Source organism: Epinephelus lanceolatus, chromosome 1, assembly GCF_041903045.1.
Source record: "Epinephelus lanceolatus isolate andai-2023 chromosome 1, ASM4190304v1, whole genome shotgun sequence".
NCBI classification, from domain to species: Eukaryota; Metazoa; Chordata; class Actinopteri; order Perciformes; family Serranidae; genus Epinephelus; species Epinephelus lanceolatus.
The window spans coordinates 30,859,547-30,884,027 of NC_135734.1; the positions used below are offsets into that span (position 1 = coordinate 30,859,547).

At 41.5% G+C, this 24,481-nt stretch overlaps 1 protein-coding gene across 3 annotated transcripts; it reads right to left on the reverse strand.

Annotated features, from left to right (window-relative positions):
- Positions 1 to 3,957: 3,957 nt before the first annotated feature.
- znf362a (zinc finger protein 362a) lies at positions 3,958 to 19,010 on the reverse strand. 3 transcript variants are annotated; one of them, XM_078169341.1, is made up of 9 exons: positions 18,561 to 19,010; positions 13,835 to 13,898; positions 11,726 to 11,933; positions 10,140 to 10,265; positions 8,688 to 9,015; positions 6,692 to 6,916; positions 5,888 to 5,966; positions 5,582 to 5,740; positions 3,958 to 5,494 (listed from the first exon to the last, which is right to left on the reverse strand). In XM_078169341.1, the coding sequence occupies exons 1-9, from the start codon at positions 18,803 to 18,805 to the stop codon at positions 5,375 to 5,377; spliced, it is 1,554 nt and encodes a 517-aa protein (XP_078025467.1). In that variant the 5' UTR covers positions 18,806 to 19,010; the 3' UTR covers positions 3,958 to 5,374. The 3 variants fall into 3 exon arrangements, with proteins under 3 accessions (XP_078025467.1, XP_033481786.2, XP_033481787.2); XM_033625895.2 differs by having other exon boundaries at positions 11,726 to 11,966; positions 18,561 to 19,006; XM_033625896.2 differs by lacking the exon at positions 18,561 to 19,010 and adding an exon at positions 17,917 to 18,324 and having other exon boundaries at positions 11,726 to 11,966.
- Between the last annotated feature and the right edge of the window lie 5,471 nt (positions 19,011 to 24,481).

The following is a 24,481-nucleotide window of genomic DNA, read 5'->3' on the forward strand; positions in this document are numbered from 1 at the left end:
TGAGTGGAAAAGGTGATTTTTTTTTCATAGCCTGAGGCATTATGTTTTCAGGTTGTCTGTCCGTCTGTCCTTATGTACATCGACCCCTTCCATTGTCATGAACACAAGATCTGAAGAATGCCACGAGGGAATTTCTTTAAATTTGGCACAAAGTTAACTTGAAGAATAAACTGATCAGACTTTGGTGGTCAAAAGTCAATGTCATTGTGACCTCACATAACATGGTTTTGACCATAACTCAAGACTTTAGCACTTCTTATGCTACAACTTCACAAAAATGTCCAATAGGATTAAATGATGAAGTGATAACACTTTCTAAACCTTAACCTGGTGCACAAGAGACAAAAAATGTTGCATAGAAATTTTGTTTTTGTGTTTAATGCTCAGTTATGTTTCTCCCCCAATGCATGAAACAAAACCCATGCTCTTGGTCTCTCATGTTGTTTCTCTCTGGGCTGCATGCAGATAGGAGTCTCAAAGTCAGGCAGGAATACAGTCAGCCTTCTACAGTCAACAAAACTCTGACCATGTTGATAAAGGGCTACCTGCGCCTGTTCCAACATGTTTGCAAATACCTGGATGCTGAGGAAAAACCTCTAATCTCAAGTTAGAAGACGATCTCATTTGTCTCGTTATGTTAAAGATGTTTATGGGTTGTTTGCAGTTTCACCTGCAGTATATCTCCACTCTAAACTTTACATATGGTTTTATTTAGGTTAGATGAATGCCTGAGCAGTGGCGCCCCTAAGGAGGGGCCAGGGGGAGCTGTGGCCACCTTGATACAATTGCCTCACAACATTTACATCTTTGTGCTGGATCATACAGCTGGAATTTCAAGAGTCTGTTAATCAACATTTGTACCATACTGCAGCTAATAGAAATGACTGTTTGAATGGAAATAATCCATTAAGGAAAAAAAAACCCCACTACAGATCAGTTTGCAAAATCATTAGCCATGATGTCAAGTCGGAAATGAGCTTAAAGATGTTAAGTAACATGTAGCATTAATGATCATAGTAATAATTTATACAGCACTTTTAAAAGAAAGTACAAGTTACAAAGTGCTTTACAAAGACAGAAAACTAACAAAAAAAACAACAGATAAAAGTGTAATTAAATTATTAAATACGATTTCAAACAACAAATGAGCTTAGGTCAGAGGCGGATCTGCAGGCCCAACCAGACTGACAGCTTGTCCACCCTATCAGATTCATTAAGCTGCAGGCACATCCCAAGGAAGTGCAGTGGGTTTTGAAGCCAATTGTCGTAATGGCCGAACAGTGTTTATTACATTTGTCATGTGAGGCCCTGTGACCTGAAACGACTTTTTCTCATGGACTTACACAGAGTGCCCCAGGAATGAGTCCCAAAACCTGGAAATGACTTTGCATTTTACAACTCACGGTTCCCTCGTTTCAAAGTCAATGGGTTTTTGGTTAGATGCCTGAAACAAGACCTGTCGTTACACAAGCGTAAGAGACTTTCCCTTTTTGTTCTATGACATAAAATACGTCAGTTAATACCCCACTTGTAAACTTGGAAACTTCTATGTGTCTTAACACTCTTATATGTGGCTAAATGAGATTACAGAATGTCATTGTGCCGAGCATGGTCTCACAGTCTTGGTACCATGGTGATATTACGTCATGCAACCATAGTGTAGTTCGTTAATAGCCTAACGTTAGCTCTTTGCTTCTGGCGATTGCATTTAGGCTTCAATAATCATGAAAGTGGTGTTCATATGTGAAAATTGTTTGTTAGCCACAGAGCTTATCTTCAACAATAATCCAAAATTCAATTGAAAAATCCCATAGGCTTTTTGACAAGGGGACCAGTGTGATGCTAACTTCCGCGTCGGCCTACACAATCACGCATCACCCCTGGAGCACTCAATGGCTAAAGAGACGCCTGTAAATCAGTGGATATATATTTCTGAGCATCACAACCCCCACGATATTACTTGTTTCACTTTCAGAATTTGATCCATTCAGTCCGATGACATTTGAAAGTCTAGCAGAGCTGCACAATTCCATCATTTTATACCCATTCAAGTTAGCGAAGCACAAAACCCGAAGTAGCCAGCTCGACTGGGGGGAAGTCTGTAGTGCGATTGCTGTAAGGACAACACAATGCAGAAGAGGCAGTTGAAAGCTTTTGGCTTCAAGCACCACTGTGCAGCGTTCCCAGAAATAAACAAGGCCCTGCCATGGATGTATAAAAAGAAATGGATATAGCATTAGAGGCAGGACCCCGTTCATTCCTATGAAAGTTGCTGAGTGGCACATGAAAGGCATGGAACTGCTGTGTATAAAATTACCGAGATGATCGGCACTGCTGCCGCACTGTGTGGCCCACAGAGCAGGTGCACTACAGACTTCCAGTTATTCCATAGTCTGTATATAATAATGGAGATATCAAAGCTATCCATCCTCTCCTAAGAGGACTCGTTGATGTTAAGGGGTGCATAGTTCTTTTGCTGCCCCTTCCCAAAGTCCACTATCATCTCCTTAGTTTGGCTGACATTTAGGAGTAGGTTGTTGTCCTAAAAACAGCGGGTCAGGTTCTCTTCTTCTCTATGGTAGGCCTTTTTATTGTTATCTGTGATCAGGCCCACCACAGCTATGTCATCAGCAAACTTGATCATGGTGTTTGAAGTGGCTATACAGTTGTGTGTGTACAGAGAGTAGAGCAGGGGACTCAAAACGCAGCCCTGAGGTGCTCCGGTGTTGAGGATGAGGGTGGACGAGCTGTGTCCACCTACTCCCACCACCCGGGGTCTGCACATCAGGAGGTCGAGGATCCACATGGTCAATGAGGCATTTAATCCCAGCTCATTGAGCTTTGTGACCAGCCTGGAGGAAATGAACACCAGTTTCACAGAGCTCCCTTTGTTTTCCAGCTGAGACAGGGCCAGCTGAGACAGGGTTGTGGAGGATGTGTGCGTCTTCTATAGATCGACTGGGACAGAAGACAAACTGTAGAGGGTCCAGTGTGCTGGTTAGTGAGGAGCAGGTGTAATCCTTAACCAGTCATTCAAAGCTCTTCATCACAACAGAGGGGAGAGCCCCTGGGCTGAACATTCTTGCAGGTTAGTTTTGTTTTGGATTTAACAGACTGAGCCAGTAACCAGCGCTAGTTGGTCAACACATAGTTCGAGGACCCCCCACCCACTGATACTATCTGGTCCTGTTGCTCTCTTGGCATGAAATGTGCACCCACCTACCTATTAACCTCTGCTTCAGCTGTTTTGTTTTGTCATTCTGTTTCCACTGGGGGTCCACACCTTGAAGGCTCACAAAAGGACAACCTGTCACACCTTTCAGAAGAATGTGTCATACCTAGCAACAGGGACAACCACTCCTCTGTCCTTAAGTACACGTTTCTGTCCCTTCCTTGCTCAGAGTTGCTCTGAGAATGTTCTTACGTCACCCTAAGTTAGGACTCCTTGCTCAAATATTTTAAGTTAGGAGCTCTCTGAGTGTTATTAGGATGTTAGTGAATACTGCCCCTCACACTGCTGAATGCTCTGCTGTGTTCAAATTCATTACAGACAGGGTGTTTTCCCAAACATCCTGTAACTGTTCCCTGTGATATTTCTATTTCATGTCACTTTCATTTCATAATGCCACTCTGGGGCTTCACACAGCCTTGTATATGGGGCGCCTGCTCTACCACTAAGCCCCCAACGCCCCAAACGCTTCCTCTTTCACTGGTCCTAAACCGTCTCGTTTTGAACCAACACTAACTGAAAAATAACCCTCGTCTGACTCAGCAGTTGACAGTAAGGTTAGTAACAAGAGTTGTGTAAAGTCCAAAGCTTTGAATCTCATTTCCCTATTAATGCAGATTAAAAAGCAAACCAACAGCTATGGCACCACAGCAAAGCTTCTGAGGCATTTCATCCAAGCTTTGGTTTCTTTACATGCAGCGAGGAAAGAAAAAGGCTTTTTAACATCATTTGTAATTATAGAATTATTTATTATAAAACAGGCTGACAGTTAATATAGTTTATTTACAGTATATATCATGCTATGACATAAAAGGCAAATGTAAAGTGATAAAACAACACCGTGGACCCTAGAGTTGTAACAAAGTTAAGGCTTATATGCATATAAAATGGCAAAGTTTTCATTCATAAAACAATGGCAAAATCAGTTTTCAAAGAAGTGCGACACTTCTGTTACACATCGTAACTGAAAACCAAAAAAAAAGGGACCTCATCATTTGTGATTTCCAGTAAAGTCACACATCTGTCCGTGTGGCAGCAGCAGCAGAGTGGTGGTGTAACATTTCAGTCTTGCCACTACCTTTATTTATTTGCACACCCAAAGTGGACAAAAAGCATTGAGTGCATGGCAAGATAAATGCGTATAAATTATCATTTCAGGGAACAAAAACATTTTTGTTTTACTTTATGTACTTGCAGTACTTGAAAGCAGAAGCTCTCACATTCATTGCACCAATTAGAGTTTCAATTGTTTTTTTTTTTAAATTTTTTGTGGTTTGTGGGTTTTCTTAGTGTCTTTTTCTGAAACACTGTTGAACAGCTCTTGTATTTAAGGAGACCTAAAGCACATTTATATTTCATAACATTACAAAATATATGTAAAAGAAAACATATCCATCCGAGTCACACATCCTGCAGGATGAGTTTGGCAACAGGGCGAGAAAATTACTGTAATATAAATATTAATTATGCTGTGTTCACATGGAATCATTGCCGTTATTCTCTGCCAGCCTCACCTAACATTACCGTCCTGCTCTCGTCCACTAAAGTAATATCTGGTCTCTCTGATTCCATGTGAACGCAGTCTTGCATGTGTGTTAGGGGCACGTGATTGGTGAAAGATTGCAAACACTGACGTAAAAAGTGGCACGATATACATGAATACACATTATATAAGCATTCACCTTTATGTTCACTCAGCTAACGGAAGACTATTTCTGATGCATTTTTTTTTTCTTGCAAAGACTTGAGTAAAGAAATCGATGGACCGTATAAAAAAAAGGACAATGTAATCTTTTTATAACACAGAAACTTTAAAAAAATTTTCCATGTATCGTAGCTGCCCGGAGCAATACTTATGTTTTTTTTTGTTTTTCTGTGAAGTCACAATAGAAAAAGAAATTTTTAGGCCTGTCATTTCCAGGCCTGAAAGTGCTGAGAAGTCATCTTTGGATGTCCCCGATAATACTATCTGGTCAGCAAGAAAGGAAAGGAGGATATACTCGTTAAAAGCGTACCTCTTCACAAGATACATGTACAGTCTGGCACATTGTTGGAACCCATTGATGGGTTCAAAGTCCGTCAGAGGGGCGCAGATATCACAGGAAACGTCTCTGATGGGAGGATGGCGGGAGACGGGTGAGGAGCTCAGATGAGGGAGATCCGTATAGGGATGGTGGGAGACTCTGTCCTGTGTTGAGGGGAGTGATGGGACACCACATGTTCCACCATTGTGTGTTTAGACATGTGTTTCATGAGGTACGTCTCCTGCAAAACAAAACAAAACAAACCCTTTTTTATATATATTCGCTGCACTTAGTTCAGATGTTAAAATTTAACTCGACTTGGACTCACCGACGTGTACGCCCGGCCGCACATGCTGCAGCAGTAGGCCTTGGCGTTTTTGATGGCGTGTGCGGACAGGTGAATCTGCAGCGAGGCAGAGTCTGAGTAGGCACGAAAACAGTTGGAACATTTGAAGGGCTTGTCTTTGTTGTGCTGCCTCTGGTGAGACTTCAGCAGGGGAGAAAAACATACAGAAAAAACATTCACCTTCACGCAGCACTGCAAAGGGCACTGCATCGCAGTTTAAGGAGGGGAGGATCAAGGCGATTAAACAGGTAGCAGCGGCAGGGGTGTGTGGAGGGAGTCAATGTTTACCTGCAGATTAGATAGCTGAGTAAAAGCTTTTTCACATCCTGGATGGGTGCATTTGTACGGCCGATCACCTGTGTGGATTCTAAGACAGGAAAAATGATGCAAACATTAGGCAACTGAAACAGATCAGACAGGAAGCTGCAAAAACACAAACACATACAGTAACAATAACGACTCACAACAGCTAGAAAAAGTAGCTTTCTTGTGCAGAATTCTCACAAAAACCAAAACTAGATGAATCTCCTCCTTAAATATACACTTCCTGTTTGTGGTTTGTTTCGACTGTATCATGTTTAATACTACTTGAAGTGAGGTTAATGTTGGTTCACTCAGATGCATGTGCGCAGAGCAACAAAGGCTGGCCAGCAGAGAGTAAACAATGAGCACAAAGGAGTCGCTGTGATAACTAGAGCACCTCTAACCCTCCTCTAGACTCTGCGTGCTCCTCTCTAACTCACCAGACTGGACACAACAACCTGAAACATCAGCTCCTTCAGCTACTAGTTGTTTTAAAGGGTCAGTTCACCACAATTACAAAAAATATATATCAAGTTTGGGTTTACATTTACTCACTTATAGTAGTTATGAGTGACGCAATAATTTCCAACATTTTTACCATTTTCTTTGCAGTGTTTACAACATTATCTTTTTTTAACATAATTTTTTTGACATAAATCTTTTTTGCTCCAACTAAGAATATTAAGTATGTTACTGATGCTGCACAACAGACAGATGCCCAGGTAGATAGATGCTCGTATCTCTGGTCGATAGCAATAAAATGGCAAACACGATGTGATGAGATCAGACCTGGTGTGCTGCTGAAGATGGGAGAGCTGGCGAAAGCATTTCTCGCAGTAGGAGCAGCGGTAAGGTTTGATACCCAAGTGTATGCGCAGGTGCTGGGCCAGGTACGATGCATTTGCAAAGGACTTCGTGCAGTGAGGACACTTGTGAGCCTTCGCCTCTGTGTGCGTTTTCGAGTGGATCTGCATGTCTGACTTGGAGAAGAAGGTCAGCGGACAAACTTTACACCTGTATCAAGAACAAAGGGACACAGACAGAGGACACACATAAAGGACATGCACAGAGCACACATACTGCATATATATGGTGTATATACATTGCTCAAATAAATTAAGGGAACACTTAATCGTCACAGTGTAACACCAAGTCAGTTAAACTTCAGGGATATCAATCTGTCCATTCAGGAATCACAAATGATTGTGAATCAGTTTCACCTGATTGGGTGCAAGTGAAACTGACAGCAGGTGCAATGGAGAGGCAAAAGCAAGACAACCCCCAAATGGGAATGGTTTTACATGTGGTGGTCACATACTCTCTCCTTATCCTTCCTGACTGAGTCTTCTCTCGTTTTGTGTTCAGCTAGTGTCCTTGTCACTACAGGTAGCATGAGACGGTACATGTAGCCCAATCAGGTTGCACGCGGTCGAAAGAAGGTTTGCTGTGTCTCCCAGCACAGTCTCAAGAGCATGGAGGAGATACCAGGAAACCGGCTGTTACCAGAGGAGAGCTGGACAGGGCCATAGAAGGCCATCAACCCAGCAGCAGGACCGATATCTGCTCCTTTGAGTGAGGAGGAACAGGAGGAGCACTGCCAGAGCCCTACAGAATGACCTCCAGCAGGCTACTGGTGTGCATGTTTCTGACCAAACTGTCAGAAACAGACTCCATGAGGGTGGCATAAGGGCCTGACATCCTCTAGTTGGACCTGTGCTCACAGTCCAGCACCGTGCAGAGAACACCAGAATTGGCAGATACGCCATTCGCGCCCTGTTCTCTTCACAGATGAGAGCAGGTTCACACTGAGCACATGTGACAGGCGTGAAAGAGTCTGGAGACACTGTGGTAAATGTTATGCTGCCTGTAACATCATCCAGCATGACCGGTTTGGCGGTGGGTCAGTGATGGTCTAGGAAGCATATCCTTGGAGGGTCGCACAGACCTACATATCATAGCCAACAGTACCCTGACTGCTGATAGGTACCAGGATTATATCCTCAGAGTGACTGTCAGACCTTTTGCTGGTGCAGTGGGCCCTGGGTTCCTCCTGGTGCAGGATAATGCCCGGCCTCATGTGGCCAGAGTGTGTAGACAGTTTCTGGATGACGAAGGCATTTGATACCATTGACTGGCTCCCTTGTTCTAAATTCAAATGAGCACCATGGACGTTATGTATCGTTGCATCAAATGCTGCCAAGTATCGTCACGGACTGTGGTTATGTTTTCAGTTATGTTTGTGTTAGTTTGTTTGTCTCTTTGTCAGCAGGATTACAGAAAAACTACTAAACCGATTTTCCTGAAACTTGGTGGTAGCATGGGCCAAGAAAGAACCCATTCAATTTTGGACTAGATCTGAATCTAGGGCAGACACACAAGTATCTCTCACTTTCAGTAACATTGTTAGATTGGGCATTTGACCTTGGCAGAGCTCTGTGCTCTCCAAGTGCCCTGCTAGTTTGGTATGTTATTTCTATTTTTCACTTTTGCGAACTTTGTTCTGTTGCCCTACTTGTTCTGTATATGACATAATTTTTGGCTGTTTTTATGTTTGGGTGAATCAAATCAATTTTTCAACCTGATGAACATTAAGTTAAATTCTATCTTAATATATTCTATATTAATGATTTAACCATTATCATGCAAGTTACTATATTTCTCCTTTTATTTGAAACATGCTATATCTAAAGGAATTATAATGATTCAAACTAGTGAGTCGTGAGTCAGAGGCACGCTACCTCAGTTATTTATGCATCTATCTACGCATAAAAAAGTCCTTTCTTACCTGTAGGTTTTTCCCTCTTTGGCAGTAATGGTGACACAGGATTGGTCGTTGCCTGAGGCTAGGATTGGGTAGGGCACCACCAGAAGAGATGACCCATTCTCTGCTTTGATCCTCTTACGTCCCCGTTCCTCCTTTGGAGGAGGGCCGAGGAGTCCCACAAGTCCCCCGTTGTTTTTCCCGGGCTCCATCCCTTGGCTGCAAGCTAACTCTGAGATGAGGTGAGGTGTGGGGGCTCCGCCCAGCCGGCTGTGGCTGCTTGAGGTGGGCGTGGTTGGGGTGATGATCTCTGAGGTGTTGAGGTTGCCTGTTCTGGATGCCAGTGCCACACCTGGAAGACCAGGACAAGGAAATAAGTTATTATCAAACTGCCAATTCATATGTCAAGAGCGACAGTTGTGGAAACAAAGACAAACTCTAACAACTTATCAACAGCGATATAACAGACACAGGTGGGATGGTTGTAAAATGCTGACACCTTCCTGTGACAGTGTTTCCAAAGCGACTTAAAGGGAAAGTTCAGCATTTTTCAACCTGGACCCTATTTCCCCACTGTCTTTGTGTCTAAGTGACTAATGGGAACAACATTTTTTGAAACTGGTCCAGTATTGAGTGAAACCTCAAGACATGCTCCAGTGTAACCACTCACTTGTGCACCGTCACTTTACGTCCACTAAAAGTACTGGTTTTTGACACTGGCAGACTCAGAATGTAATTCTCAGTGTCAACATTATGGAAAGGATCCCCACAGAGATAGACCTTTTCTTAAGAAGTGAAATCCTTTTTGTTAAAACATAAACGGCCCCAAAATCAGCACTGCCAAACCCAACAGACTCCATTTGAATAAACAGTGCTGTAGTGTGTATGGAGCCAGCATATTTTCACATCTAACTGGGCCAATTAAAGGTTTAATTAAATCAGCTGGGAGTTAGTGAATGTTGTAACACAGGAGAGATGAACTGAGAGTTTTATTTTCTGTCATCTTTGAATTAAGTGTGTTTTACAATAATAAAATTGCTTATTTATTATTAGTCTGGTGTGTTTGACAATTGTGATTTCGGGGCGGTTTCTTTATGGATCCTTTCTATAAGTTGTCAGACACTTAGAATAACAATCTGAGCCTGTCAGTGACAAGAACAAACACTTTTACTGAATGTGAATTAATGGCACAAATGTGCCCTGTGTGTTTACATTGCAGGGTGTTTCACAGCTGCAGAACTCTCATGTAATACTGGTTTCAAAAATCTGTTGTTCCCATTAGTCACTTAGATACAAACACAGGTACAAGGTCCAGGTTACAAAGTACAGAACTTCCCCTTTAAAGTTACATTATTCTCAGTCTTTCTCCTACTCATACTTACAGCTCAGAGAAGTGAATGAAACTCATAAACTGCAGACCCGAGCAGGACAATGATCTTTGCTCCTACAGAAACAGGAAGTACCAGCTGTGGTTACCTGAGACATGGTTTGTCCTAGAGGGATGGTCTATCAGTTGACGCAGATGCCAGTCTTCCCATAATCCTCTGGCTTTTATAGCTGCCTTATCGTCCAGATTCAAGTTTACATCCCCCAGAATACGACCTGGCAAATGTGCAGAAAAATTCACATTTAAAAAACACGTGGGTGTCTTATTAACGACACTTTACACCCGGTATGAAGACACTGAACAAATGTTTATTTAGGTCATCAAACAGAAATATAAACCACAGTGTTCTGTTGACATAGGCCTTATTTCCGTGTTGTTGGTTCTGCTGTACATGCTATAGGGACATTGTGGTTCATGGTCAGCAGCACTTAAGACTCTCGGCTACTGGTGCACCCAGACGCTTATTGTATTTATCCATGATTCAGAGACCCCAAACACTGTGTAACTTTCTGTAGCAGACTTCATGAGTTCAAAATCATGTTTATAAGCATAAAACTGTTAAGCATGAATACGTATCAAGGGGATAAAACAATATTAAGCATATCTGTTGAGTTGTTAAAGAGGGCCCTGAGAGAAAGCTGAACCAACTCTAATGACACAGGGTGGACACATTTCTTGCATATCAGTAGGGATGGGCAAATAAACCGGGTTCCCACGGTCATGGAACACCTGAAAAAAGTCATGGAATTTCTCAATCTAATTTTCAAGGCCTGCAAAAGTCATGGAATTAAAAAAAAACCTTACATGTTTTGAAAATGTCATGGAATTTAATTGTGTATAATGTAATTAGCATAACGTAGAGGAAGTGTCAATGCTTGACGTTTTGTTTACCATAACGTACGTTTCTTCATTTTCTCCCTGGGTTCCGTCGCACCCTCCGAGTATACCTGCTAGCTGGAATTATGTGTGAACAGAGTTTGGATCTGATGTGTTTGAATATTGACTGACAAGTACTCTTGTGACATGAAGGGCCATGAAAAGTTTCCATACATATGCCCCACTAATATTTCAAAGTGTGCCGCATTTTTGAGATTCAGCCATTAACACGAGCAGCTTGGGGCTTTCAATTGTCACACAGAGCACCAATGCACACTTTGATTTCATTGGTTGTTCAAAGGCATGGGGCATCCTTTTTTTGTTGTTGGAACCCTGAATAAAACCTTATGAAGCTTTGGGGCTTCAAACACAACAAACACAGCAACATCTGGTTATTGGCAAAATGTCCTGCAGCCCTTCAAGATGGGCTGCAGCACCACAAAACCTCTGGTTTTAATAGTTTCAGTCTTAGATGTACGCAGAAAAAGTTCAGCAGGCCTGTGTATTATTATTGAACCTGTAATACTTTTGATCAGAAGTGCTCTACTACTACTTATTAATCTGAATAAACTCCTTAAAAACCCTCTTGGATCTGCAGAAAAATGCATCATGACAAAGATAACTGCCGTTTTCTGACACCATGACAACTATTTAGAGATATGTGGTTCTCATAGGACAGCAACGCTTCAAACATATACTGATCTCATAGAATATGATGCAGTTCTGTAACAGACACATTAATGCAGCAGTGATATTAATCCAGTAAAAAGTGAGGACTGAGGACGCAGGTGAGGACTACCTGTGACTGAGCTGGAGGCGGGGCGGGCGTGCAGGGCGATATCAGGCTGAGACGGGCTGTGGCTGTGGAGAACCGGCATCTGGTGAGCTTTGGACATCCCTTGCTGGCTGCCATCCGCCTGGATGGGGGGAGCCAGTAAGGGCTGTTGAGAAGGGGCTGAGGCAGCAGGCAGATGTGGCGGTCTGATCTTCTCTGCCATCAGCTGCTCCTTGATTTTATTGATCAAGACTAGGTTATCCAGCTGACAGCCAGGAAACAACATTTGTGACAAGAGAACAGCCATCAGTTTAGTCAGGGTCACTTTATGAGACGATGGTTCCCTCTAGAGGCTGACATGTGACATTGTACCCAAAACTTGATGTCTCAACAGGAAATGCATTAAACCAGTGGTTCCCAACCTTATGGCCTTGTGACCCCTTAAAATGAAGCAATGTCAACTTGTAACCTCCCATCACAGGTTATGGACTCTTAACTTGTCTGATTTAAGGCCAAATTTGATATCATCCAGAATTTCACAAGAATAAGAAAAACTACAATTAGAGACAAGATTGTTTCAGACTGACGGATTGTTTCAATGTATCCCTTTAATCATCTGGTGACCCCTCAGATTAACTCAGGACCCCCCCCCGGGTATCCTGAACCCCAGGTTGAGAACCACTTTTTTAAAGGACCAGTTTGATATTCTGACAAAATACGCTTATTCATGTTTTGCTGACATTTCGATGAGAAGATTTAATGCCTGTAGGCTAACTATGTGGCTACAGCCAGCAGCTTAGCTTAGCTTAGCACAAAGACTGGAAACAGGGGGAAACACCTAGCCTGGCTGTCCACAGGTGAAAATCCACCTGGCTACCAGCATATCTAAAGTACACTAAATGCTCCTTTGTTCAATCCATGCAAAAACAGAAGGCTAAAAATAGGGCTGGGTATCTGTACTTGATACAACTGCTGTGGTGATGTGCTGTGCGCAGTGTAATTGACCGAAATGGCAGTTCAGTGTGCCGATTAGTGTTGGGGAGTAACTAGTTACATGTCAAAATGTTGGTGATTACAAAGGGGTTACATCTTATTAACATTTTATTAAGATCCACATTGTGACTATTGTATTTTATCTGTATTTACTTTCTATGCTGCTCTGCATGTCTGAATGTAATGCTAATCTGTGTGTTGGTGCTTCATGTTGCATGTATGTCTGTTTGTGCTAACATGCTGTTTGTTGTTGTGTTATTGTATCGTACTGATGCTCTGCTGTTGCGTGTTGCTTTGCAGGGCTTCTGTTCTGTCTTGGGAATTTCTGTTTGTTGTACTTAATGCTGTCTTTATGTCTTTATGCTGTCTTTGTCCTGTGGATTTTATCCTTTTATTGGTTTCAAAACATCTTGCATTAATTTGATGTTTATGTATTGTCTACCTACTAGTATATTTGTGTTTCATATTTTGGAAAATGACCAAACTAAACTAAACTAAATGTGCATTGCCCTTAAAAATAAAACAAATGAAATGCAGTCTGAAATTGTTGTTTCCTGTAAAAAGCCAAATGTGTGGAGAATAACACTCACTCTTTTGCTTTGCATCTTTTCGCCGTGCAGGAAGGCCATCTTTTGGCATATGCCGAGATGCCACCAAAACATTTGAAAGTATGGCTGTACTACACTCCTGTGGCATCTGGCTGCATTTTTTACACAACTGAATGCTTTTATGTACATGACAGGTATCGAATGATGTAGAAAAATAGGTACAGTATCAAATAAAGCACTCTGTTGGTATGAGTATCACTTTAAGGGTACTGGCACCATATTTGTTAAGAAGATTAATTAATGATGTTAAATATACAAATTAAATATGCCAATTGTCATTTTTAAATGTCAGCTTTTGTACAGAAAAAAACATCCTAGACCTTTGGCCGCTGGCTGTAGCTTTTTACTGTACAGATGACAGAGTAGTATCAATCTTCTCATCTAACTGAAATGTTTTTCCCAACACACCATTCAATTTCAGTGCATTATTTAAAATCACTTTAAAAAACAACACAGTAAATTGACAGCATAGCGATTTTATTGCTTGAGGTAAACATGCACTTAAACAAGAGCGAATACCAGAGTCACTCACCTGGCCGGGCATAGCGGGAGGTGGAGGCCAAAAATAGGGATTGTTAAAGCGAGGTTCAGCCATCCTGAAATAAAAACACAAGGGTCATAAACAAGGTGAGTGCAGCTTCTCTGTCCATCAGTGAAACACGTATCAAGTACATGGTAAAATAACACTTCCCGACCTTTTTGGCTGGGGACCCCTTTAAATGAAGCTGTTTTCTTGTGACCCCTCATCACTGCTTGAATAGGTGAGTATTTTTTTGTTTTGCTTTAATTCTCAAATATCAGAATTATGATTTACACACAAAGAGGCAAAGATAAGAGGAAATTGTGAATCATCTTGGTTTGTTCTGTTTATCCTCAGTTGATGTGAAGATCTATTGTTAGTGTAGAAAACAGTGGTTGAAAACTCCACCCAAACAGCAGCTGACTGTTCGACATGATAATTTGAGATAGCTTCTCCCAGTCTTGTGATAGTGGACTTTCAAAGACTTTCTGTATTAGTTCTCCTCCTTTCCCTAAAGTGCAAGAGCAGACCATGTATCTTTACCCGGTGCTTCATCAGAGATAGAGGAGAGGATGATTCTGGAGGACGTTAAAGTGAGTGATGCATCTTTTTCTTGGGATTTCTAACCACAAGACTTTGAGATGGACATGCTGCCTGAGAGATAGACTCTCACATGATTACAACAACTGGTTAGGGAACTTCCCAAAAACGGTTATCAGAGAAAACAGAAAACGTTAACAGCGATGTGGCTCAGATCCTAATCTGTTGCTGTCTGTCTCCTCCTCTGCACAGGGGGCCCTCACACGTTAGGAGTCTGATGGGAAACTGGAGATGTTTGCACAGCCTCACCTCAGAGCAGAGCGAGACCTGAATGACGTAGCCGAAAGCCAAGAGGTCAGTAATCTACCTGAATATGATGAACATGGAAAGACTAAAATAGGGATGCTGCACAGAGCTCACACTGATTTGTAAGGGACACTGTGTTTTTTAATGAAGAAATAATAGCATGAATATTCTCTTTTTAATATTTGCTTTTCTGGGCTGCAATTAAGATCAATGCTTTTCCACACTGCGTTTGGCCACATGCACAGAAAGCTTCTCACTTTCTGACGACAGAGAGAGCTGCTACTGCTGAAGTTTTGATCTGAAGGTTTTTCTTTCCATAGCTTCTCTTCTCAACCTCGTATGAAGTTTCTTTTTTTAAAACATTTTGCATTGCGTGTTTTGGCACACTTCACCATTCCTAAGTCTGTTTGGCTTAGCAGAGGCATAACACAGTCCATATCCGCGAGCCAAGAGAAACAAAAACGATACGTTCAGGGGTACGAGCGTACAGTAAACCCCACAAAATATTTCTCTAATGATGCCAGTGGGGATCAGTTTCACTTCCTGGAGGCTTTCTGCCTCAGGGGAGCAGGCTCAGGAGTTTGACAGCGGCTGGACATCTTGGTGTCACTTTTTGAAATGTCATAATTCACAGATAACATATTATATATATTATATATAATGTCAGGGAGGCACTGTATATAACTCACAGTTCCTGTGTGTTGCTTGTGTATGACCACATATAGAGTTCTTCCAATCAGCCTGTAGAGTCAGGCCTAGACTGCTCTGCTTTTGGACTTACTCTACGGCTACCTGTGTCAGGAGAGTGTTATTTTTTGCACGTATGCAGCTGAGATTTTATGCAGCCTTAATATTTACATTATTATTAGAGTATAAAGAAAAAGAGACTTGAACATATAGTCTTTCACATGCAGGTGCATTAAAATGAGCTCAATATCTTGTAAGAAGCATCCTTCAAACTGCTCTTCAGCGCTGCAAGTAACACTTATTTTCACTGTCGATTAATCTGCAGATTACTTTCTTGATTAGTAGGTTACGTATCTTGTCCATAAAATTTCAGAAAACAGTGGAAAATGGCCGTTTTAATTTCCACAAGCTCGAGGTGATGTGTTCCAGTGAGTTGTTTCGTCTGACCAACAGACTAAAACCCAAAAGTTTTCGGTTTATTCTTCACAAATAAGAAGTTGGAAGTATGATTATCGTGGCCAAAAGAGTTCACAATAACAAAATTATTACATCAATCGAAAATGCTGTCTGTAAAATTCATCTTTAGCTTTGTTTATTGTGCATTTTGTCTCTTTTTAGGCAAAAAAAAAAAGTCAAAATACGAGTGTAGGGACGTGTGGACAGAGTCTGTCACCATAACTGTACAAAATTGTACACCAGATGGTGTTGGGGGACGGAGACAAAGCGAGAATGGAAAGAAATGGAAATGCTTTAAGAGGTGCTGGATTATTTACACTATAGTATCTCATGTATATTACTAACATGATGTCAATATTTTATTTTTTAAACACCCTGGTTAGCGTCAATACCTGTTTATCATGGCACCTCTAGCTGAAAGAAAAGATTTTTGTTCAAAAATAACTTAAACTATCAAATCATTCTCAGTCACCAACTAATTTTCTTTGGATCAACTCTCTTTCATTAAAGTTATTTATTATTTTAAACACCTAGATGCGGCTTGGGGCACATCACCAGATGAACCCACGATCGCAGGGTGTTTCAGGTCTTAGATCATCAGACACCCTCACCTGGGCGACCCAGCCGGGGGTGATCGGTCCCCGGCTTGTGTCCGAGCAGCGCGCGACATCATGGATCTGCCCTCTTGATCCACAGCCACCTTGAGGCTTTTCCTGCAGCCTCACTGATGTTTCTGGTTCAACACATTTACTGAATCAGTACATCAGAGTTTTGCTCCATATTTACAGAAGTTTCCATCATTACAAAGTAATAATCTGCTGCACTGTGGAAGTAATGATACTTTCAAAGAAGTCAGCCTTTATAAACGGTTGTAATTTGTAACTCATGGTTAATAAATCATTTACTAATGTTTTATAGATCCAGTTTTAGGTTGTTAGGTTGTGAAAAATCTCTTGGACAAAAATCCATCCGCACAGGCATACACATACAGGCCTCAAAAATGTTTAACTGCTTTATTAGGTACCTTTAAAGATGACTATCAGTCAGACGCAACCCAAAATATATTTTTAATAGCTTAACTGATCTATAGTTAATCATAATGTGACTCTCTCAGACCACATGCTGTTATTATTATTACATAAGCAGGTGAATCTATATCTATGCTTTCTTACATGTAGGTCCTATAATAATCCACATAGCAGCAGTCAAGTGTGACCACAATGACCTGCAGGCAGCACCGAAAACTAGCTGAAACACTGAGATTCAGAAATAGTTGTCATCATTACAAAGTAATAATCTGCTGCACTGTGGAAGTTATGATACTTTCTAATAAATCAGCCTTTATGAAGGGTTGTAATTTGTAACTAATAGTTCATAAATCATTTACTAATGTTTTATAGATCCAGTTTTAGGTTGTCAGGTTGTGAAAAATCTCTTGGACAACAATCCATCTACTTATGCAAACAAATACAGACCTGATTGACTCAAAAAAACTTAAATATTGAGTTATTAACATTTATAACTGGAGACTTGATTGCCTTTTATAAAGTGCAAAATCCATGAGAATTAGTTAATGGATTAGCAACATGTTTACCTGCTTTAAAGATGACTCTCAGTCAGAGGCATCCCAAACTATCTTTTTAATAGCTTATAGCTGATCTGCAAAGCATTAGTTTATCATTTATTAATGAATAAAGCCACATGTTGCAACTTATAAACCCTTGTGAAGGGTATTGGAGAGTGATATAAGACTCACTCAGACCACATGCTGTTAATTCTTTATCTGTTAGTATAATTACATCTATGCTCTCTTACATGTAGGAGCTATAATAATCCAGATGGTCAGTAGTCAAGTGTGACCACAATGACCTGCGGGTTGCACAGAAAACTATTTCTGTATCTCAGTATTTCATCTTCAAAAGCAGCATCAGTGCAACAAAACAGAAACCGAGATCAGCTCTTCAGAGAAAAACACAAGTCAATCTCTGAAACTAAAGTTAGGGTTAACTTTTGTGTCCTTTTTGTTGGTACCTGCTGTGCTGAATTATTCCTCCGTGCAAAAGCAGAAAAAGAAATAGAGAATCTGACGTTTAAAATGTTAAAACCTGAGCAGCTGGAAAGGAGAGCATCTCCTCCTCCACAGAGAAACGATCCTCCGCAGCGCCTCGCTCCGTCCGCCGCCTCTCCCACATTCTCAGACAGTTTATTAAAAAATTTCAGACAAAAGGAAAACAAAAATGGCAGCCCTGTCTTATTTTTATAAGCACTGGACGCCATATTCTGCAGATCCGAATATTATAAGGAGGTAATTCCCCACATGTAATGAAACGCCGTGGCGATGCGTCGGGATGTGGCGTATTTGCATTAAGCGTACGAATGATTGTTTACTTTGATTTGCAGGTTTGAATAGCCCGGCTTGAGGAGGAGGAAAAAAAGAGCCTGACACTTCCTACAACAATCATCATGCCTTTCAATGCTCTGCAGCTGCTCGACCATAAAAACCCAAATATCGATGTAAATACAAGCGCCTGGTGGAAGCTTTTATTTTGCACGGCAGAAGAAAAGAAATCAGTCTTTATCATCGCTGCGCTGCAAATGCTCTTCTTTTTTTTACATGCAACTTTTGCATGACTTAAACAGAAACGGTGACGAAGCGACACAAGGAGAGGCTGTGTGTGAGAGAGAGAGAGAGAGAGAGAGAAAGGAGAAAAAGGAGGCAGAGATATTTGCATCGAGCGGAGCAACATACCTGAACCAGCGAGGGGAGAAATATTTTTTTATAAAGGATAGACTCTTCTTTCTGCCTGCTCTCAGTCGGACTTCAAACCTTCCGGGTCGCCTGCTGTTCACTTCTGGGTGCTGCAGGCGTCTAAACACGGAGCCCAAACTGATTTTTAACCCATTTTCTGGTGTCTCAGTCTCATTTTCCTGCACATATTGTGCTCGCATTGCATTTAAAAACCGTGCATATGGGTGTGAAGTTATATTTGACATGGTTTTCCTGCACCCTAACAGCTGTAGTGTGGTGTTATTATTTCATACATGAAGCTGACTTTCTGCAACGTGCATCATCACCAGCATTAATCTCACATAAACAGACTGTTACACCAGAGCTCCAGTGTTAAGAGTGCGTAGCATCTTTTTCCAGCTCTGCATATAAGCCGTCTGTCTGTCTATCTGTCTGTGCCGGGTCACGACGGTCATGTACATTAAATATGAGGTGTAATCCGCTCAGCAGCAGCATGACAGGCTGCTAATATGCTCTGTGCTTAGCTCAGCAGGAGATGGCACTGCTGCCACAAGCTGGAGAGCCTCAGCCAGGGAACATGTTGCCTCACGGCTGAAAGTAAGAGGAGATAGAAATGATGATCACTTCACATGTGAAAATGAGACACATGGTGCTCAAGTTTAAAAAGAAAATCTTATCTAATCTTACTGTCCTTTGATATATTTCTCTTGTATTAAGAGTAATTGGATTAGACACTCGTTTGTCGTTTTGTTTATCAGGTTGAAACAGTTTTAGAGAGGTGCTCAACTTTGTGGTCGTCTGTGGAGGAAGCGGTTCAGGGGTGTCGAACACAGGGGTGTAAATATAGACAGTGCAGGCGGTGTGGTTGCGCTGGGGCCCATGGGACGGGGGAGCCCGTAGAGAGAGCAGGTCCTTCAACAGTGTGTTGGCCAGAGAACAGGCTCTTGTGGCTCATTCAGATTCTGAGAAATACATCTATGTTCAAAGAAGAACTAGTGTTAAATTGAAAAAGGGGGGCAACTGCTACACGTCGTCATTATATATTGTCGTTTTTTTTTTTTTGTTAAAGAGTCTATTGCAATCTATTCTACAATAAAATTATATGTTTACATAAACTATTAAACCACAAATAAATTACATAGAAATATTTCCATTCTTATTTTATTTGAATGGTTTGGCCTGATGATTGCTGGGTAATATGTATGCTGATGTTGTTGTAGCTAGCTTGGACGCAAAATCTTGCACAGGGGACCGTCTTCGCTACCATACACCACTGATCGAACATACAGCCAGCGGGCCAGAGGTGGCCGACCAGAGGGTCCAATCCGGCCCACTGGATGACTTGGCACACTTAATATTTAGACGCTTGTGAAGGCTACGAGGTGCCAGGTTTCAGAAGCAAGTTAAGTAATAGACCTTTTTCACAGGGATGGCGCTACAAGGCCGCTACAAAGTCCCTTCTCCATGCCGCTTTTGCATTTTTTTAAATTTTTTTAACAGATATTTTTAGGGCATTTTGCCTTTATTGGACAGTACAGGTAAGTGTGAAGGGGGGAGAGAGAGAGGGGGGGGATGACACGCAGCAAAGGGCCACAGGCTGGATTCGAACCCGGGCCGCTGCAACAACAGCCTTGTATATGGGGCGTCTGCTCTATCCACTAAGCCACCAATGCCCCGCCACTTTTGCATTTTTATACAGAACCCAATGACGGCGGCATCATTACACTCCAGTGTGTGATTTTAGAGAGCTTCCAAGCATCGGGGAATCAGTAGAGGGGTGATGGTCGTGACATTTAACACAACAGCGTCGGCAGTGCTTTATAAACAAATAATGATAAATGGACTGCTCTTGTATAGCGCTTTTCTGGTTTCTGGTCAACATAGGGGCTGGATGAGCCGTGGATTGAACCCTGACCTTCCCATTAGCCGACAACCTGCTCTCTGAGTCACAGCCCCTATGGTATAATGTGGTAATAACTATCATTTACTGTCTCTGCTATGTGGTGGCTAATTTCATTCTCTTCCCCCAGACCTCATTACCTCATTGTTTTCCCAATTAGTGGACATTTTTGGCAGCTGTTCCTCTTCTTTGAGATAGTCGCTAACTGATAACAGCTACTTTTTAAATCTCGCGTGGCGGGTCACACACATAACATGTCATCAAACTGTCACATTCATGCTGCCCATGATTTGGTCTAGTCGGTAGTCCCATTTATAGAGACATTGTTTTGGCCCTGTTACGACCCCCTTTTCCAGTTCAGAGGGGGAACAACTCCTTCCCCCATTCCACAATTGTACCTTTTATACAGATTGGCGAGGTGGCATGATGGCGTGAAATTCTTGCCTTAAAGAGGCAGTGTAAAAGGGGCTAATGAGTAGTCTACTACATGCTGCTTCAGAGGCTTTCACTCTGACCAGTATACAGCTCTTTGGAAAAAACAATGAATTATTGTTGTCATATTCAAAGATATCTTAAAACAGTAGTGGTAGAACACTATCGCTAAGGCACTGCCAGCACTTTTGATCTGTAAATGGACAACAGCGGACAACCTGAGATATTGAACCGCTGTTCAAGCTCCGCTGGGAATAAACTCACTTGCACAGATGCTGCTGAAGATGTGTAAAGAGGCGGGGACAACAGCTATCTACACCAATCACAGCCTCAGGGCGACTGCCATACAGAAGCTGTCAGATGCGGGACTTGAAGCGAGGGAGATCATGACAGTGAGTGGGCACAGGTATGATGTTGTTTTAACATAGCCTATGTGTAAAGTTAGTCTTCTAATTAGGAGTCCGGCCCTAAATATACCTTTTGTCTTGCCGGTCTGAGAGCTTGTTAAAAAGCTACTGGAAGCCATCCATGGAGAGCAGAAAACGATGAAGCAACATACTGTCAGATCAGAAGGCAGAGTCGGCTGTGCCTGTGAAGCGACAGTCCACCATGCAGTCACCAGAGACTTATTTCACCAGCTGCACAATTAATGGAAACGTGCAGATAAATGTTTATAAAGAGTAAGTGCCTGGCGCACCATGTCTGCATTACATAGCAACGGTGACAACGGAGTCCTGAGGGACCTATTTTTGTTGGCGGAAGACAAATAAAATGCTTAAATTATCTATTTTGTCCTCATTTTTCAACATTTCTTAATCAGCCTTGCTTATTTAACTGTTGAACTGTTGTATAAAAGCAATATCACACTCGAGCTCGTGATGTTATACTCGTATATCGTCACGGCTGTGATTGTCTTCGGCACTCAGCCTGTGGCCTTGTGCCTATTACCGAATCACAGCCGTGACGATATACGAGTATAACATCACTCCTTTTTGTGTGATATTGCTTAAATATATACACGTGACTATATAATATATATAAACTGTAAACTGAAACACTTATCAAGTTAACATTACCACAAACACTTTAACCTTCAAAACCATCACAAAGTTGACTCGAAACCTTCCTGACACAGTTTTGTGCCTACTAAACTGTCAACTAGGTGCAAACAGTGACAAATGTCCAAGTCTTATTCATCCAGTTGTATGCTTAGTACTTTCCAAAAACATGCATTACAATGGAAAACCCTCCCGCCTACAAGTAGCGTGCCCTGAGAGAGCCTTAGCATGCATGTGCGTATGAGCTCCACTTGAGCAGAGTTCAAACGCACGCTACTTGGCCTTTAAGAGATTGTTTGTACTGATGTTTTTAAATCGGAATGTTTGGCTCAATGAGACTTAGTCATACTGCAGGAGCTGTGTCAGTTTGTGAATGGATGTTTTGATATAGTTTTGCTTTTGTTAAACACAGTCTCTGTTTACTTCAATTCATGAGGAATGTTTGCCCTTTTTCTCTTCCACTGTGGAGGCATGTGAGAAAAATACTGTTGTCTTTACAAATTCACAGTAGCATGCGGTAAATAACTGATATACAAATGTCCATGTGAAGTATTCCTTTAAGTGTGATCATCAGCATTAAAAGCTTACCCTGTTATTATCATGCACGCTGTAAGTTTCTGAGCAGGCTACATTTTGGCACACATGGCTGCTTTCTTACCCACTCCACAGTGTTTGCACACGTACATACAAAATAACCCAAAGACATTCAAATTTGTGTTTCCATATTCATAGGAAATGCAAAACATGACTCCATCTCATATCTTTGACATGAGTCACACTCAAGATACAAAAGAGGATAAGCAGGAACTGACTGTAGCACTCTGCCACACTTCTACAGTGCCCTCGCTGCCAGTCTACAGTATGAATATTACAAACACACTAAATACAAGCTGTTTACATTTGCACTGTTAAATTGTATTTAATAAATGTTTCAATTGTTCAATTCAAATGTTGCTCAGCCTGCTTATGATAAAATGTACACTGCACTTACAGAACTGTCATGTCACTGCTATTGAGTCACAATTAAAGTGCTCCAACGTCCCTAAACTAATGACAAGTTACCTTCAAGACTTTTTCAAATGCCATTCAGACCTAAATTTTAGACTGATTTTAAATAACCAAAATTCAACATGAACTGACATCACTTACTTTAGGTTAGGGACAATTTTGCCCAAATGTTTACTGCGACATAAAACACGACTTGAGGGTAGAACAGAACTGTGTTTTCTTGGCAATTTTGTGTGTCTTAATCTGCAAATGGGATTCCACTGCCTCAATTCCCATTGTGCCGAGTTTAAAACGCGTTTTGTATAAAATACACTGCGCCTCGTAAGCATGGCCTTGTACCGGTTTCAGCCATGTTGCAAAAATCTTGGTTAGATGGCAAAATTTCGTTGAATTTCTTATGCCGTCCAGGGTCCAGTGAGAGCCAGCTCACAGACAATGGTTCCTCTACTCTGAGCATCCCAGGTTCCGCTGTCCTGATGTTTGTGATGTTAACATGAGAGGCATTCAGTCAATTCTATTAAAAAAGATGTAACCATTCATTCATTTTCTGTAACAGCTTATCCTGTTTGGGTTCGTGGGGGGGCTGGAGCCTATCTCAGCTTACAGTGGGAGAGAGGTGGGGTACATTTTGGACAGGACGCCAGACTATCACAGGACTGACACATAGAGACAGACAACCACTCACACACACATTCACACCTACGGCCAATTTAGAGTCACCAATTAACCTGCATGTCTTTGAATGGTGGGAGGAGGCCCGGGAAGAACATGCAAAGTCCATACAAAAGGCCACCCCCACCCTGGGTTTGAACCCCCCACCTCAGGAATCCTCTTGCTGTGAGGTAACAATGCTAAACACTGCACCACCGTGCTGCCCAAACCAATTATTTTCAGACTTTACACTGAACGTCAGACAAAAACAATTCATAAATTATATTTGTTAGCATTTTTAAGATGTTTGAAAGATTGATTTAATATATTTTAATGCCAAGTCAGGCTTTATTTTTAGATAAATCAATTCAATCTTTTAGACTTCTTAAGGATTCGCAGGAACCTAGTGCGCTCTCTCTCTGCTGCAGCTTTTCATGAGTTTAAAGAGTTTAAACATGATGCTATTATTGAGACCTTCAAAAACTGAAAACATCTTGTTTGTTTTCTGTTTGGCAAAAAAAAGTCTTTCTATGAGCTTTATCTGACTCTACTTTGCACAATTTCCTGCTTCCTGCTGCACATGTATCTCAGTAAAAAAAAAGTCAATAAAACCTGATAAGAAAATGTGGTCTGCAAACCTCTTCTTGTATCAGTGGAACATGCAGACATACAGTATCTGTGAGCCTCCTGTTTTCGAAAAGCAGTCTTGCCACCAGGTTCATTTAGAAGCTTTTTTTTAATCATATTACGCAAATTTCCTCAGCATGTCTGGTTGTCACAGAACTCTAAATGTTCAGTTTTAGGACATTTTGACTGTTTCAGAGTTTATTCTTGACGCTGAAAGCCACGGTAAAAAAACAATCTCACCCCAA